General features: G+C 44.7%; 1 protein-coding gene across 1 annotated transcript in view; it reads left to right on the plus strand.

Annotated features, from left to right (window-relative positions):
* The first annotated feature begins 4,570 nt into the window (after positions 1-4,570).
* The window catches only part of LOC125739863 (PDZ domain-containing RING finger protein 4-like), an 86,511-nt gene continuing 78,400 nt past the window's right edge, over positions 4,571-12,681 (plus strand). The window contains exons 1-3 of the mRNA XM_049010388.1: positions 4,571-4,953; positions 5,525-5,611; positions 5,753-5,791. Coding sequence (XP_048866345.1) covers positions 4,603-4,953; positions 5,525-5,611; positions 5,753-5,791 — 477 coding nt within the window. The 5' untranslated portion in view covers positions 4,571-4,602. The remainder of the gene's footprint in view (positions 4,954-5,524; positions 5,612-5,752; positions 5,792-12,681) is intronic.

Below are 12,681 nucleotides of genomic sequence, written 5' to 3' on the forward strand. Positions count from 1 at the left end.
TATGACTCTGTGTGATGTCACTCACCGCCGCAGCTAGATGTATGTTTGTGAGGCTTTGCGGCTAGGCACGTGTTTGCAAATCTTTGCAGTTAGGTGCATGTGTGCGAGGTTTTGCAGCTGGGCGGGCATTTGTGAAGCTTTGCAGCTAGGTGCATGTGTGTGAGGCATTGCAGCTGGGCGTGTATGTGTGAGGCTTTGCGGCTAGCGTGTATTTGCAAGGTTTGAAAGCCAGTGTTTGTCTAACTGTCTGCACACTGTGTTTTAATGGTACAGCCAATTCCCGCAGCTTGCCAGCCGCTCTGCTTATGCATCTCCACATGTCTGACTTCCTTGATTAATGAAACAGTTGTTACATCTGTCTGCCGTTTGGTGGTAATTTGGATACATATGGGCTGGAACTGCTGCCCTCTATAAAACACATTTTGACACAGAAAATGGCAAACATATTCAGCCATCCATTAGTTTTTCAATGCCTTTTCCCTAAGGTAAGTCTGGAGCCTTCCAGGGGACACGCTGTAAGAAATGGCCGTCTACCTCCAGTTGGGTACACACACGCTTACACTGTGGACAATGGGCCACTCATTAAATATTATTTTATGCTAAAGCTTCTCTGAGAAGCTACAATGTCCCCATAGACTCATCACACTGCACCTTGAGTGGCTCATTGACCCTGTAAGTTCATGCTTGATCCCTTAACAAATGCTACATTGGCTACTGTGTTGAGTTGCTAAATCCATTTATGTGGTGTTGTGGGACAGAGATGCATTGCTGCAGATACCAGATAATGTTGAGGCAAACGATGATATTCCAGTCGAGTAAATTGTTGTTTCTACATGTGATTACACACAGCAGCAAAGCTCTTTCAATGTTCAAAGTTCTGCCCCCCCCAAGAAAAACAATTTTGTGGTTCCATGGAGCACAATTCCAAGGATATAAACGTTTTCAGATAACGGTATAGATAGCCCATTAGACTTAAAGAGTTGTGCCCAGAAATATAAGAATCTTACAGTTGAAGAGGAAGACAATCTTGGCACATAATCAGTAATCTGATGAAAACCCTTGGGAGTCGGTAAAGCAAAGAGAAGAGGGCAAAGTAAATCAAAGGCATGTCGTTTATCTACAGCTTCACGATGCAGGTTTAATTTTGGTTTACGCCCCCTGCTAATTTTCAATGCCTCACTAATTTCAGCTTGAAAGTAAACATCTCAAGCAGAAGCACAGCCCCGGGGGATGGCAAGGCAAAGCCAACTTGTTAAGAAGCAGACAGTCCTGGTCACTAGGTTTTTGGTCACACAACCATCTATTTAAACCACCCCATCACACCCCATGGCACAGGCTACTATATTCAGTTGTGAGTTGCTGTCCTGGCATACATTCCCTGACCCAATCAGAACACTCAGTGACTAATGGCATACATTCCCTGACCCAATCAGAACGCTCAGTGACTCATGGGATACATTCCCTGACCCAATCAGAACGCTCAGTGACTCATGGGATACATTCCCTGACCCACTCAGAACGCTCACTGACTCATGGGATACATTCCCTGACCCAATCAGAACGCTCACTGACTCATGGGATACATTCCCTGACCCAATCAGAACGCTCAGTGACTCATGGGATACATTCCCTGACCCAATCAGAACGCTCACTGTTTCATGGGATACATTCCCTGACCCAATCAGAACGCTCAGTGACTCATGGGATACATTCCCTGACCCAAACAGAGCGCTCACTGACTCATGGGATACATTCCCTGACCCAATCAGAACGCTCACTGACTCATGGTATACATTCCCTGACCCACTCAGAATGCTCACTGACTCATGGGATACATTCCCTGACCCAATCAGAACGCTCACTGACTCATGGGATACATTCCCTGACCCACTCAGAACGCTCACTGACTCATGGGATACATTCCCTGACCCAATCAGAACGCTCAGTGACTCATGGGATACATTCCCTTACCCAATCAGAACGCTCACTGACTCATGGGATACATTCCCTGACCCACTCAGAGCGCTCACTAACTCATGGGATACATTCCCTTACCCAATCAGAACGCTCACTGACTCATGGGATACATTCCCTTACCCAATCAGAGCGCTCACTGACTCATGGGATACATTCCGTTACCCAATCAGAACGCTTACTGACTCATGGGATACATTCCCTTACCCAATCAGAGCGCTCACTGACTCATGGGATACATTCCGTTACCCAATCAGAGCGCTCACTGACTCATGGGATACATTCCGTTACCCAATCAGAACGCTTACTGACTCATGGGATACATTCCTTCAGTGAAGCTCAGGTGAGTTTGTGGGGCTCTTTCGCTGAGGTGCAGAGGTACATACTCAGCTGGGACATAAAGGCTACAGAATGAGATGCTGTCAGTCTAATGAAAATGTTTCTCTAGAAGACATGGTACCTGGCAACAAGGTATTGAACTGTAGTTTGTTCAAAGATAGTCGATCGGCTGAATTTATTTCTTACGTTTATTTCTGTCATGACAAAAAGATGTGCACAAAATGACACTTGGTCCGTGCAGCTCGTCAACTGCAAATGTTAATGGTTCTACAGCAGCAGACAAGACAGATATTAAAGCTTTTTAAAGTACAAAGATGGCATTCTGGAACCACTGGTGTTGACATCCATTCTGGAGAGGCACTGCAGGGTAAGCATCTCCTTCCAGGTTCTGGTGCAGTCCAAAGTATCCAGGGGCAGAATTTGAATTGCCTGTGGCTTCTCAGTTGGGATATAGCAGAAGTTGCTATGTTAATTAAATAGCTTTTTCAAGGGTGTATCTGTGAGGCCCATCTAAGCTGTTTGAAACATCTGACTTTGGGTCAACCCTAGCCTTTCTGTTACGAGGTTCTTCTCAGTTCCTCTCAAGCTGCAGCTTTGCAAAGCCTGATTCTTCTTGCAGGCATCCCTCCTTGTTGCTTCTCTCGCAGCAATAAAGCATCTAACAGGAGATTCCACTGCATGTGTTGCCTCGCTTGGCCTTTGCTGTAGCCGTCTTTCTCCGTCAGACCTTTCGAAGATGTTTTAACAGGTCGTTACAGCGTTAATATTAATGTCCCGTTTCAACCGAAGTATTTCCAAATCGAAAGTTATGCTGTATTTGTCATTTCATTATGAAATCACATTTAAAAACATAGAATATGGACCAAACCCTCTCAAGTGAACGTTCAGAAGAAAATCTGTTCCTGTTCTCAGGATGAAAGTCATTAACTTAAGTTTGCAGTAAGTTCTAAACTGCGGGAAATGGGGGCACCGATAACAGAGCTGAAACAGACTCTGAAGAAACAGGCAGCTTGTGTTTGAATTGGCTTTTGCCAAATTCAGAATTGTTTGGTCCCTCAGTAAACAAATGTGCCCTCCGCTGAGTGCATAATCACAGAGCATTGCTGCTTATTTTTTTCTGAACTACTTTGCCCAATTCACTTCTCTGATAATAAAAAAAGAAAAATACATATTGAATGTTCTTAGCAACCGCTCTACTGATAGTGGTTTCTGGAAACCAAAAAGACATTTCACACAAATAAGTACAGTAATTACCATAAATTGCAATGTTGTTTTAAAGCATTACATTGCCCAGCCAGAACCAAAGCTGAGTCTTCAAAGAATCCTTTGTATTACAAATGTAAAATAAGTGGAATATAACCCATCAAATTTATATTGGTAACAACGGATAAAATAACATTGATTTATAATAAAATTAAGTCCTAGAGGTCTCGATGATTAAATTTTTGCTGGCTATATTTTTTTATTCATTCCAAAAAACAGAAAATTATTAACTAAATATACTACATTAGTGAATTAGGGAAATATCGTTCGACAATAGAACACGCGGTCAAAGGTTAAAATCAAACCATCGATTGTACGTGCTGTATAGTATGTTAAAGAGCTGTGTGTAGGACATCTACTGGTAAAAACACAGGACTGCTGTCCTTTAGCAATTTATACCGCTAAATTACTGTCCCTACAAGAAAGTTTAAAAGTTAAATAAATAAATGAAATAAATAAATAACAAAACTTAGATTTTAAAAGCCTTCTCGGCCAATACACAATTATCTGGTGAAATCATGTGAGGACATCTGCGCTCATGCGCCAATTTCAGGGTAAATACGGTAGACTGGCTCCTTCGGAAACTTTCATTTCAAACAAATAAACTTTTTCCGCTTAAGTCGCTCACGGCATGTCGGTGTTGACCGTCTGACAAGGTTTTTTTTTTTAGTTTTGTGGGACTTGACATGAATTGCTTTGAATGCAAGTTACATGCACGAACCAGCTTTCAGTGCAAGCTGTTCGCCCGAATTCCGGACCATTCTCCGGCGAGAATGCTTTCCATGCCGGCTGTATTATTGCTTTTATGCACCGCTTAAACCCGTCCACCTCTCGGCTGGTCCGTCTCACTCAGTGATCTCAGCTAAATCCTGCCCCTATCGGTCAGCTGATCATCAGGGGAGATAATCTCCCTCAGGAGCTTTAGAAATATATAACTGTATACCCTCAGGTGGCAGAATTTGGGGATCGCGTCAAATGTGCGATTTGCGTCCGGCGTGCTGCAGGGGGTGTAAGGAGACCCTTAGGATGGAGGACGCAGAGGCGCACATGCGGGAACGCTGCGCCTACAGGGCGGACGGCATGTGCCAGCAGGGATGCGGCTCACTTCTGCTCCACGAAGACCTGCTCAGGGGCGACCACTGCTGTTTATCAACCCTCCGAGCCCGGAACGTCGTGCTCAGGGCGAAGCTCGCTCATCTGGACCTGGAGGCCAAGGAGCAGAAGGTCCGCTGGCACGACAGGGAGCGGTGCCTACTTGCGCAGGTGCGCGGGATGCGCGGGGAAGCCTGGCTCGCGGCGCTCCTGTACCGGCACCAGCTGCACCAGTACATGTTCCTCATAAGGAAGGCGACCCAACACGTGTCTGGGCGTTTCAAGGTGAGCATTTACAATGCATAACGTTAAAAATCTACCCGGCAAGTATTGATTCACAGATGAAATGTATTACTTAAAACACAACTGGCTTACATCGCTTGGGGTCTTCTGGTAATCGTAAGTAAAATGCAAATTCAGTAGGAATCGACACTTGTCAATTGCGAAAGAGAATTTCACAGTTCCGATAACTTTCATTATCTGTCCTGCTGTGTACTTCAACATGGAGGGTCGGGTGATTTAAGTCAGCTTTAGTATTGTATGTAAAAGCGGGATTCCCGTGAAAGGGAAAATGTGGCGCGTTGTGTTTTGGCTTGGCTGGGATTTTTCCTCGAGAGCTCATTCTGTGTCCAGGAGGAAATTGGACCTTAGCGCTAAATGCAGCTAACAAATTGACAGTTTCCTCCAGGCAGTCCGTGAAGGTTATAAAATACTAAAAAGCTATTTCATATTAAAGTAAATATTCAGTGCAATCCTAACTTTGTACTGGGAATGGCCAACTAGTCACCATTAGTTTCCGTATTAGTTGGTTCTATTTGAATATTTTTTGGTTTACAGATGATGTGATTTTTTCCAGGGTGGAGACGAGGCTCATGTGAGTGTGAATCTCCCCAGGAATAAAGACTCCCTGGCAATTAATGACATGAGTACAATGTCCTGTCAGGTAAGCACAGCACTCTGCCCCCGTTTGGCTTATCAGATTCTACCTGTGGTCACCATTTACTTTTGGTCTGTGTGAGACAGCTGCCTTTTTTAAGGGGCTGTGCTGTGTTTTCATGTATGCTTGTTGTGTTTCTTCCCTCAGAACAACGTGGGACCTGAGGTCTCCAGCAGAGCTCTGGAGGTATAGTGCCTCGTGTCTGTAGCCCTGTGTGCTCAGTGCCCTCCTGGGACACACTGGCCTGTCTCTCCTGCCGTTGTATGACCTTCGCCATTTTTTTTAGTTATTAAACCAGCACTTCTCAACTCTGGTAGCAGAAGTGAGACAGACCTTTAAAAAGAATCGCACTTTGCAGAGAAAATGGTTTCCATATATATAGTTTGTTAAAACTTATTGCGAAAATTCTCCCCATCTGCAAGAAATAAATTAGTCTCATTTTTCTCCAGACACATTATGGCCGTTGCGATTATACGTGGAAATAGGGCGTCTCCTCCTTCTGTACTCTAAAATAACAGGGTTCTAACCATGGATTAGCTTATGTGTAATAAGCTTGCTGCTATTAATTGTGGTCATCGTCGATGTTCTGGAAGCCTCTAGCAGGTCTGAATGGCTGCACATTTCGCTTTCATTAGGAAGCGTATTCCTTTACCTCCTGTTGCTTGTGCTGGGTAATGAAACCCACCTCCAGGAGAAGATGACGACCCCTGATTTAATTGCTTTTCAGCTTTTGTATTCTGGAAACTTTTAATTTCGAAGTACTTAAAAACAGAGATTGTAGTTAATTGAGATTCAAACTGTTTAGCATATCATTGTGAATTTAAAACAAATGAGAGGAATGTAATGGAATGAATATGATAATGTTCTACACACATTTCTAACCTGCACATGTGAATGAGGTGTATTTTTCATTTCCTGGATTTCCTGACCGCCTGTTGTTTTAGTTTGTATGCTTTTAGGATGGAGACCATTTTTTTCCCCCAGCGAATTAACTCACCTTTCCAAAGAGGAGTTCTGGAAACTGTCATTTATTTCTCTGGCTGGGGGCGACCTTCACAGCCTCTGAAGAGGAACATGCAAGACAGGCTGTCTTTATGCAGCTGATGGTTTCTGAAAGAAAAAGAGTTTTCTAAACCATCCTCCGGCATGAAAAAGAGGGATACTGATGTAGAAAAGCAAGGACGTCACTGGGAAGAAGGAATCTCTGAATCCTCGGGACTTCTGTTCTCTTCCCAGAGTGCCGGTATTTTTTCTTTTTGGGAAGGATGACTAATTGAGGGGAAGACTTGGCATGTCGCTCTCCGACAGACACAGATCTCCATCCATTTGAATTTCCTTTAACTGCTTATCCAGTGCAGGCTCATAACGCTTATTCCAGGAAGCTGCGGTCAGGTCATGTGACTGGGTACACCCTGTAGAGGATGCCCCCCACCTCAGTTCACCTTGGCCGGTTCACCTAAACCGCATGGTCGGCAGTTCTGACTTTGGAAGGACACCCATAGACACACAGACACACACACACACACAGACACACATACAGACAAACACACACACACACACATACAGACAAACACAGACTCGCATATACACAGAGCCAGGACAGGAAACAAATGCACATCCCTGGAAGTACGAGGCCACAGATGTGTCAGCTGAGCTGCCGCACTACACAAACATAGATCGGTAAACTATATTTTTAAAGGAATGAGTCAGAACCGGCCATTCTGTTCTTCTGCGTCACATTGGCATGAAACCCACCCAAGCTCCTCATTTTCGTGCTTGAAGTCACATGTGGTTTATGAGACTGGGGGGGCAGGAATGAAAGGCAGCATGCGGATTTCCAGGAGTCCGGTGAGAGTGTCCCTGGGCAGAGGCCTGCGTGGGAGCTGTGCCATTTTTCCCAGTGACATGCAGGGACCTTGGCCAAGGATTGGAACCCAGAGACCACAGACAGTGTAATATCATCGAGATCCAATCTCCACTTACAGGACTGAATGGAGGTTTTTTTGTTGAGTCTCAGTGCATCCAAGACACCAAAATTAGGATGAAAAGGAAATATTTCTGGCCTGTTGCATCTTGTTGGATGATTTTAGTTTGCTTACAAAAGTGAGACAACATAAAAGGTAAGTGAAAAATGAAAGGGTTCTGTAAGATAAGATAAATGAGTTTGACTTTCAAGGTCAAAGTTAACCCATAGAGTGAAGCGAATGTCGTGAAATCAAAGCCGATTTAAAGGAGGAAACCTGATCACTTGTTGAGAGGAGGAAGGTGGTTTTCTCTGGACACTGCTTCTACAACTTTGATCGATCGAATAAGATATGGCCACACGTTTGGTGGAGGGTAAGACAAAGGGCCTCACATGCCTGGAAACAGGAGCTGCACCAAGAAGCATAAGAGAAAGCAGAAGATTTCTGACAGTCTGCTGCAGTGTGTCCTAAGAAACCCCCACATGTTTGGTGTGACCCCGTGTAAGACTGCCTGCCAAGTGGATGCATATAAGTAATAATGCTTTTGAAATGTGCCCTGTGCTCGAGCCGTCCATTCATGGCCCACTGTGAAATCCACCATTGCTGTCGACGATAAAATGAATAGAGGGCTGGAATAAGCGTGATGGAAAGACTTGTGCACTAGCTGCCTGGGTTACCGTCCAAGGAAATGCTTGAAAATCCTCAGGTTATTCTATAGAAACCAAGGGCGACGAGAGAGGTGCACAGGGTAGCCTCTGCCCCGACTTGGTGAATGATCTGTGGGAAAGGCGGTGTCACCCATTTCCTCAGAAGCCCAGCATACTTGCTGCTCTGAAAGCTGCATGCATCAGTAGCCTGCTGATGGTGCTTCACAGACCCTTCTCCAAACTTGACAGTTGACAGCTGAGGTTGTCACATGTGCGCCGAGGAACCTGAACTCATTACATCTGCCAGATGCCTTGGTTAGTTAAACTGTCTGCCATTAACTTCTGTCAGAAGGTTTCCGGAACCCAAGACCAGCTTTTCTGCTCATTCTTGCAGGGGACTGACAGTTACTATCTACACTGTGAAAGACAATGAGCCCGAAAGCCTTCATGTCTCACTAATTCAATAACCAAAGAGATCCAGCCGGTGACACAGGAGCTTCCTCTTGGTTATAGTTAAAGGAATTGGATGGTTCATCCCTGTAGGTTTCCTATGTCATTCTGATGCGCAGATTCCAGTCTGAATAGTCTCTGGGTTACTTCCCTTTAGTGAGTGGAGTGCTGGTGTATGGCCTGTGGAGGTCTTCCTTGTCTACTGTTTTAGGCAGAAGGTGTGCAGGATGAGCATCGTCGCAGCTTCCCCATTAAAGGTTCTCAAAATCAGAAATGCTGTCATCAGTGAGCAAGGAAGTATAGGAGGTCAGGAGAGGAAAGGGGGATGTCTTGTGATATTGACATGGTGTTTTTTTTCTTCCTAGTTGGATTTGGGAACACTGACACACTTTTCTAAATAGTCTTGGAAAGTGACATGAAAAACTGGAGATGATCTTAGGTTTGAAAAGGAAGGTCACATGCACAAAGTTTTGTGAGGAGTTGGTTGTGTGGCCACAATTCTCTTGTACCGAAAATGCAGAGATTTGGTTGCGAAATTTGGTGTTACTGCAGTAAGAATCCTGCTTTCTGCTCCGTCAAGCTCACAGGTAAAGTGAGAAAACAAGAACCTTTATCATCCTGACCACAGCAGCCCACTGTGGCCACAGCCAGCCTGCGATGTGTCCTCACTGACAGGGTCTCACATTTCAGGTTATAAGGGGGTTTCTTAAGAAATCGACACGAACAAACAGTGATCTGGTAGCACTGATTGATATTTGTTGAGAGAGAAGACATTTCGGTTTCTGAGCAAAGCCTTCTCACTTGTTTGTTCATGGGAGTGCTGGCAGCTTGACATCAAAGCCTCAGTGTCAATATGTGTTTGGCTGAATCATGGCCAAGAAACCGCATCAGCCAACTCCAAAAGACTTGGGCTCTACAGGAGACCCCAATGGGAGTATATTGCACAGATTCTCTCTTTACACTTCCTAGACATTCATAGAGTATACAGGCCTGACATTGGGTGGGTTTTCAGTCAGGCTGAGTCAGATTGGCGTTTTTGGTGGCTGAAATCCCCTGTAATATGTGCCTGCTGATGCATGATTCCTGTCTTAAAGGCCTGCGATAAGGCAACGGTAACAGCCCCCCATCTGTACACCAAGGCTTATAGTATTCAGCTAAACCCCTTGTCGGTGTGCCAATGTGCATTTTTAGCCGATTCAGAAAACAGCTGGGCCTTGAAATTGGCTTCACTCATATTTTTGTTATTCTCCACAGACACTGAGCTTTACCGAAAAATAAGGGTCATTTCCAAAAGCTCTGCTCTATCCACCTGCAGTCACTGGAAGCAATTTGCCTGGCGATGTGCAGCACTGGAACAGAACAAAGTGCTTGCAACTGGGAGTGGGAATAAGAGCCCAAATATGAGATGCCCGACCGAACACATATCTTTTGTTTGCATAGAGGAAGCACTAAAATGTATTACAATAATGAAAAATGAGTACAGTCTACAACTTTTTAGACAATTTAAATTTGTCATCCACTGCTGCTAATGATGACTGACTCCTGGGGAACGTTAATCAAGGTACTTTGAAGAGACCACACCTAGCTGCTCTGCTATTGGACGCGTCCGTCACATAAAACATCACACATCACATCACACATTATCGTGACTACCAGTTGAAGATGGCCATTCAATCATTCAGATAAATATACTGTTTCTTAGCAGGAGTTTTTAAAATCTTTGTTCCTTTAAAGAGTTTGAATATGAATGAGTTCCCTCTTTTCCCTTTGTTTTACGAAGTGGAGGATAATGGCTCTAACAATTAAACTTATCAAGGCTGTGAGCTGAAAGCATTATGGTCTTTGTCTGCAGCGGGACGAGCTTAATCTCACGTGAATAATGAGCAGGACAGGCGGGGGGCATGTTTTTTTTCTAACCAGGGAGGAAATGAAATGAGATGAGCTCCTGTTTTTGACTACAGAAAATGGAGCCATTTTGTTTAAGTCTTGGATTTTCTATTTTTCCGAACAGCCTAACAGAAATTTTAATCCTCCGGATCCCTTTGGCTTCTTACTTGGTCCAGCTCCCCCATTCATTTTTATATCCATTCCTAAGTTTAGTAGAAATTAACTGGCGGATAACTAGGTGACTCGGTAGCTTGTTAAAGTTCTGCAGCTGGTGAGATGATCCGTGTGTCAAAAACAGATCAGATGTCAGACTTGCTGCCCTGTATGTCAATCAAGTGACAAATGTCATAGTGCGGATGGATAAAAGGATATCGCCCATTCTCGCTTTCTTTATGCCATGCGATCTACCCACACTAACTTTCCGATCGACCAGTAGATCCCGATCGGCCTATTGGGCTCCCCCGATTAAAATGGCCCATTTAGCCCAGACTACCTTAAATCTGAGAAGTTATCTGGCTAAGCAAGAAATCTAGCTTCAAAAAACATGATGCAGGCCCCTGTTCTGTTTTGGGGCTGCAGCAGGAGAGGTTCAGTGAAGTAGCACCTCCTGCATGTGTGTTTTTGGACCCCCTCTGCCCCCCTCCAGTGACACTGCATGCATGTGTCAGCATTATACACTCATTTACACACAGTATATAACATAATTTACTGTCATGTCCCTTTTGATGCCATTCCTGATGCTACGGGATAGTTATACCCGGAAGGGCGCTGCACAGAAAGAAATGCTTTGGATACATAGTCACAGAGGCTTACTCATTAACCATATCCATGCGTCTTGATAGCAAGGACACAGTATGGATTTGGGATACCTCTAGCGCTGACAGTGATTAATCTGCTTTTCTTTATGTTGTCGGACCGGTTTTAGGCGCCCCCCCCCCCCCCCTGTGTTTTTTGTGGCAGGTTTGGCTAACTGAGCTTGGATTTATTGGTTCATTGGGTATTGGGTGGGCAAGGTCTCCCCTGGGTGGGAGGAAGAATTCCTGAAAACAGAGGGAATCCCTTTGTGCTTGTTTAGGGCTCCCAGGTGACGCCCAGGAGCAGAGCATCGTTTGTAGCTGAATTAGCTGGAATAAAAGCTGTCAGATGTGTGCAAGGTTGCTATAATGTTTCTGTACAATATATCGCTAATACAGGGATTCTCTCAGTTGCTGGGGATTACAGGAAGTGAGGCTTCTCTCTGACAAACACTTTCATTCTGGTCTGGAGGCACGGCTCAGAAGAGAGGTACGGCCTTATGATAAGCGAGAAGCGGGAGGTCAAAACTAAATGAGGGAAGCCTGCAAATATAAACAATAAATACTCAACCTTAGGCATCTCCATGTGAAATAACACACTTTTTTACAACACGCACTCACACTGTACTATTTTTTTTGTAGTTGACATTTCTTTGTTTGTATATAACCTGTTTAACATGGGGGACCAGATATGAATAACAATGTTTCTGGTATAAAACAATGATTTGCTCAACCAGCTACAACGATTTCTAAAGGCATTGTTAATCCTTTGTTGCAGTTTTATCTGGGAGTTGCAGTTTGGGGGCACTATCAGTAGATGGCAGTCATATTACAGAATTCGCCAATCCAGTGTCTCGATACAGTACGACTCACACAGTGCCTGAGTGGCAAACTCCGCATTAAACAAAGGGGCATGTAAGCGAAAGGTGAACGGAAAAAACAGACTCTGCCGTGCAAGGTCAGAGAACGGAAATGAGGTGTTGCTTGCAGATTGCATTTTGCCGTCGATTGTTTATCATTCTGCGGTAATGAGACGCGAGAGGCTGGAGGGAGACTGCGGCCCAGTTTGCGCTCAGAGGAAGGATGACTTGTACTTGAGCAGAGGACGAGCTTCCCGGAGCTGCTGCTGTCGACGTAAGGCACAGGCACGCCTGGTTTTGAAGCTGACGTTTGTGCTCGCCTTAGAAACCTCGTGGGCTACTTCTAACGAGAAGTTTCTTCATTCTGTATTAATGCCCAGGAAACAGGCAGCCATAGAAGAGACAGGCACCTCCTTTCTGACGGTAACATAACTCTCCCCCCCAAACACATACACCATAGTGACCAGCGGCAGT

The sequence above is a fragment of the Brienomyrus brachyistius genome, chromosome 1 (assembly GCF_023856365.1).
Source record: "Brienomyrus brachyistius isolate T26 chromosome 1, BBRACH_0.4, whole genome shotgun sequence".
Taxonomy (NCBI): domain Eukaryota; kingdom Metazoa; phylum Chordata; class Actinopteri; order Osteoglossiformes; family Mormyridae; genus Brienomyrus; species Brienomyrus brachyistius.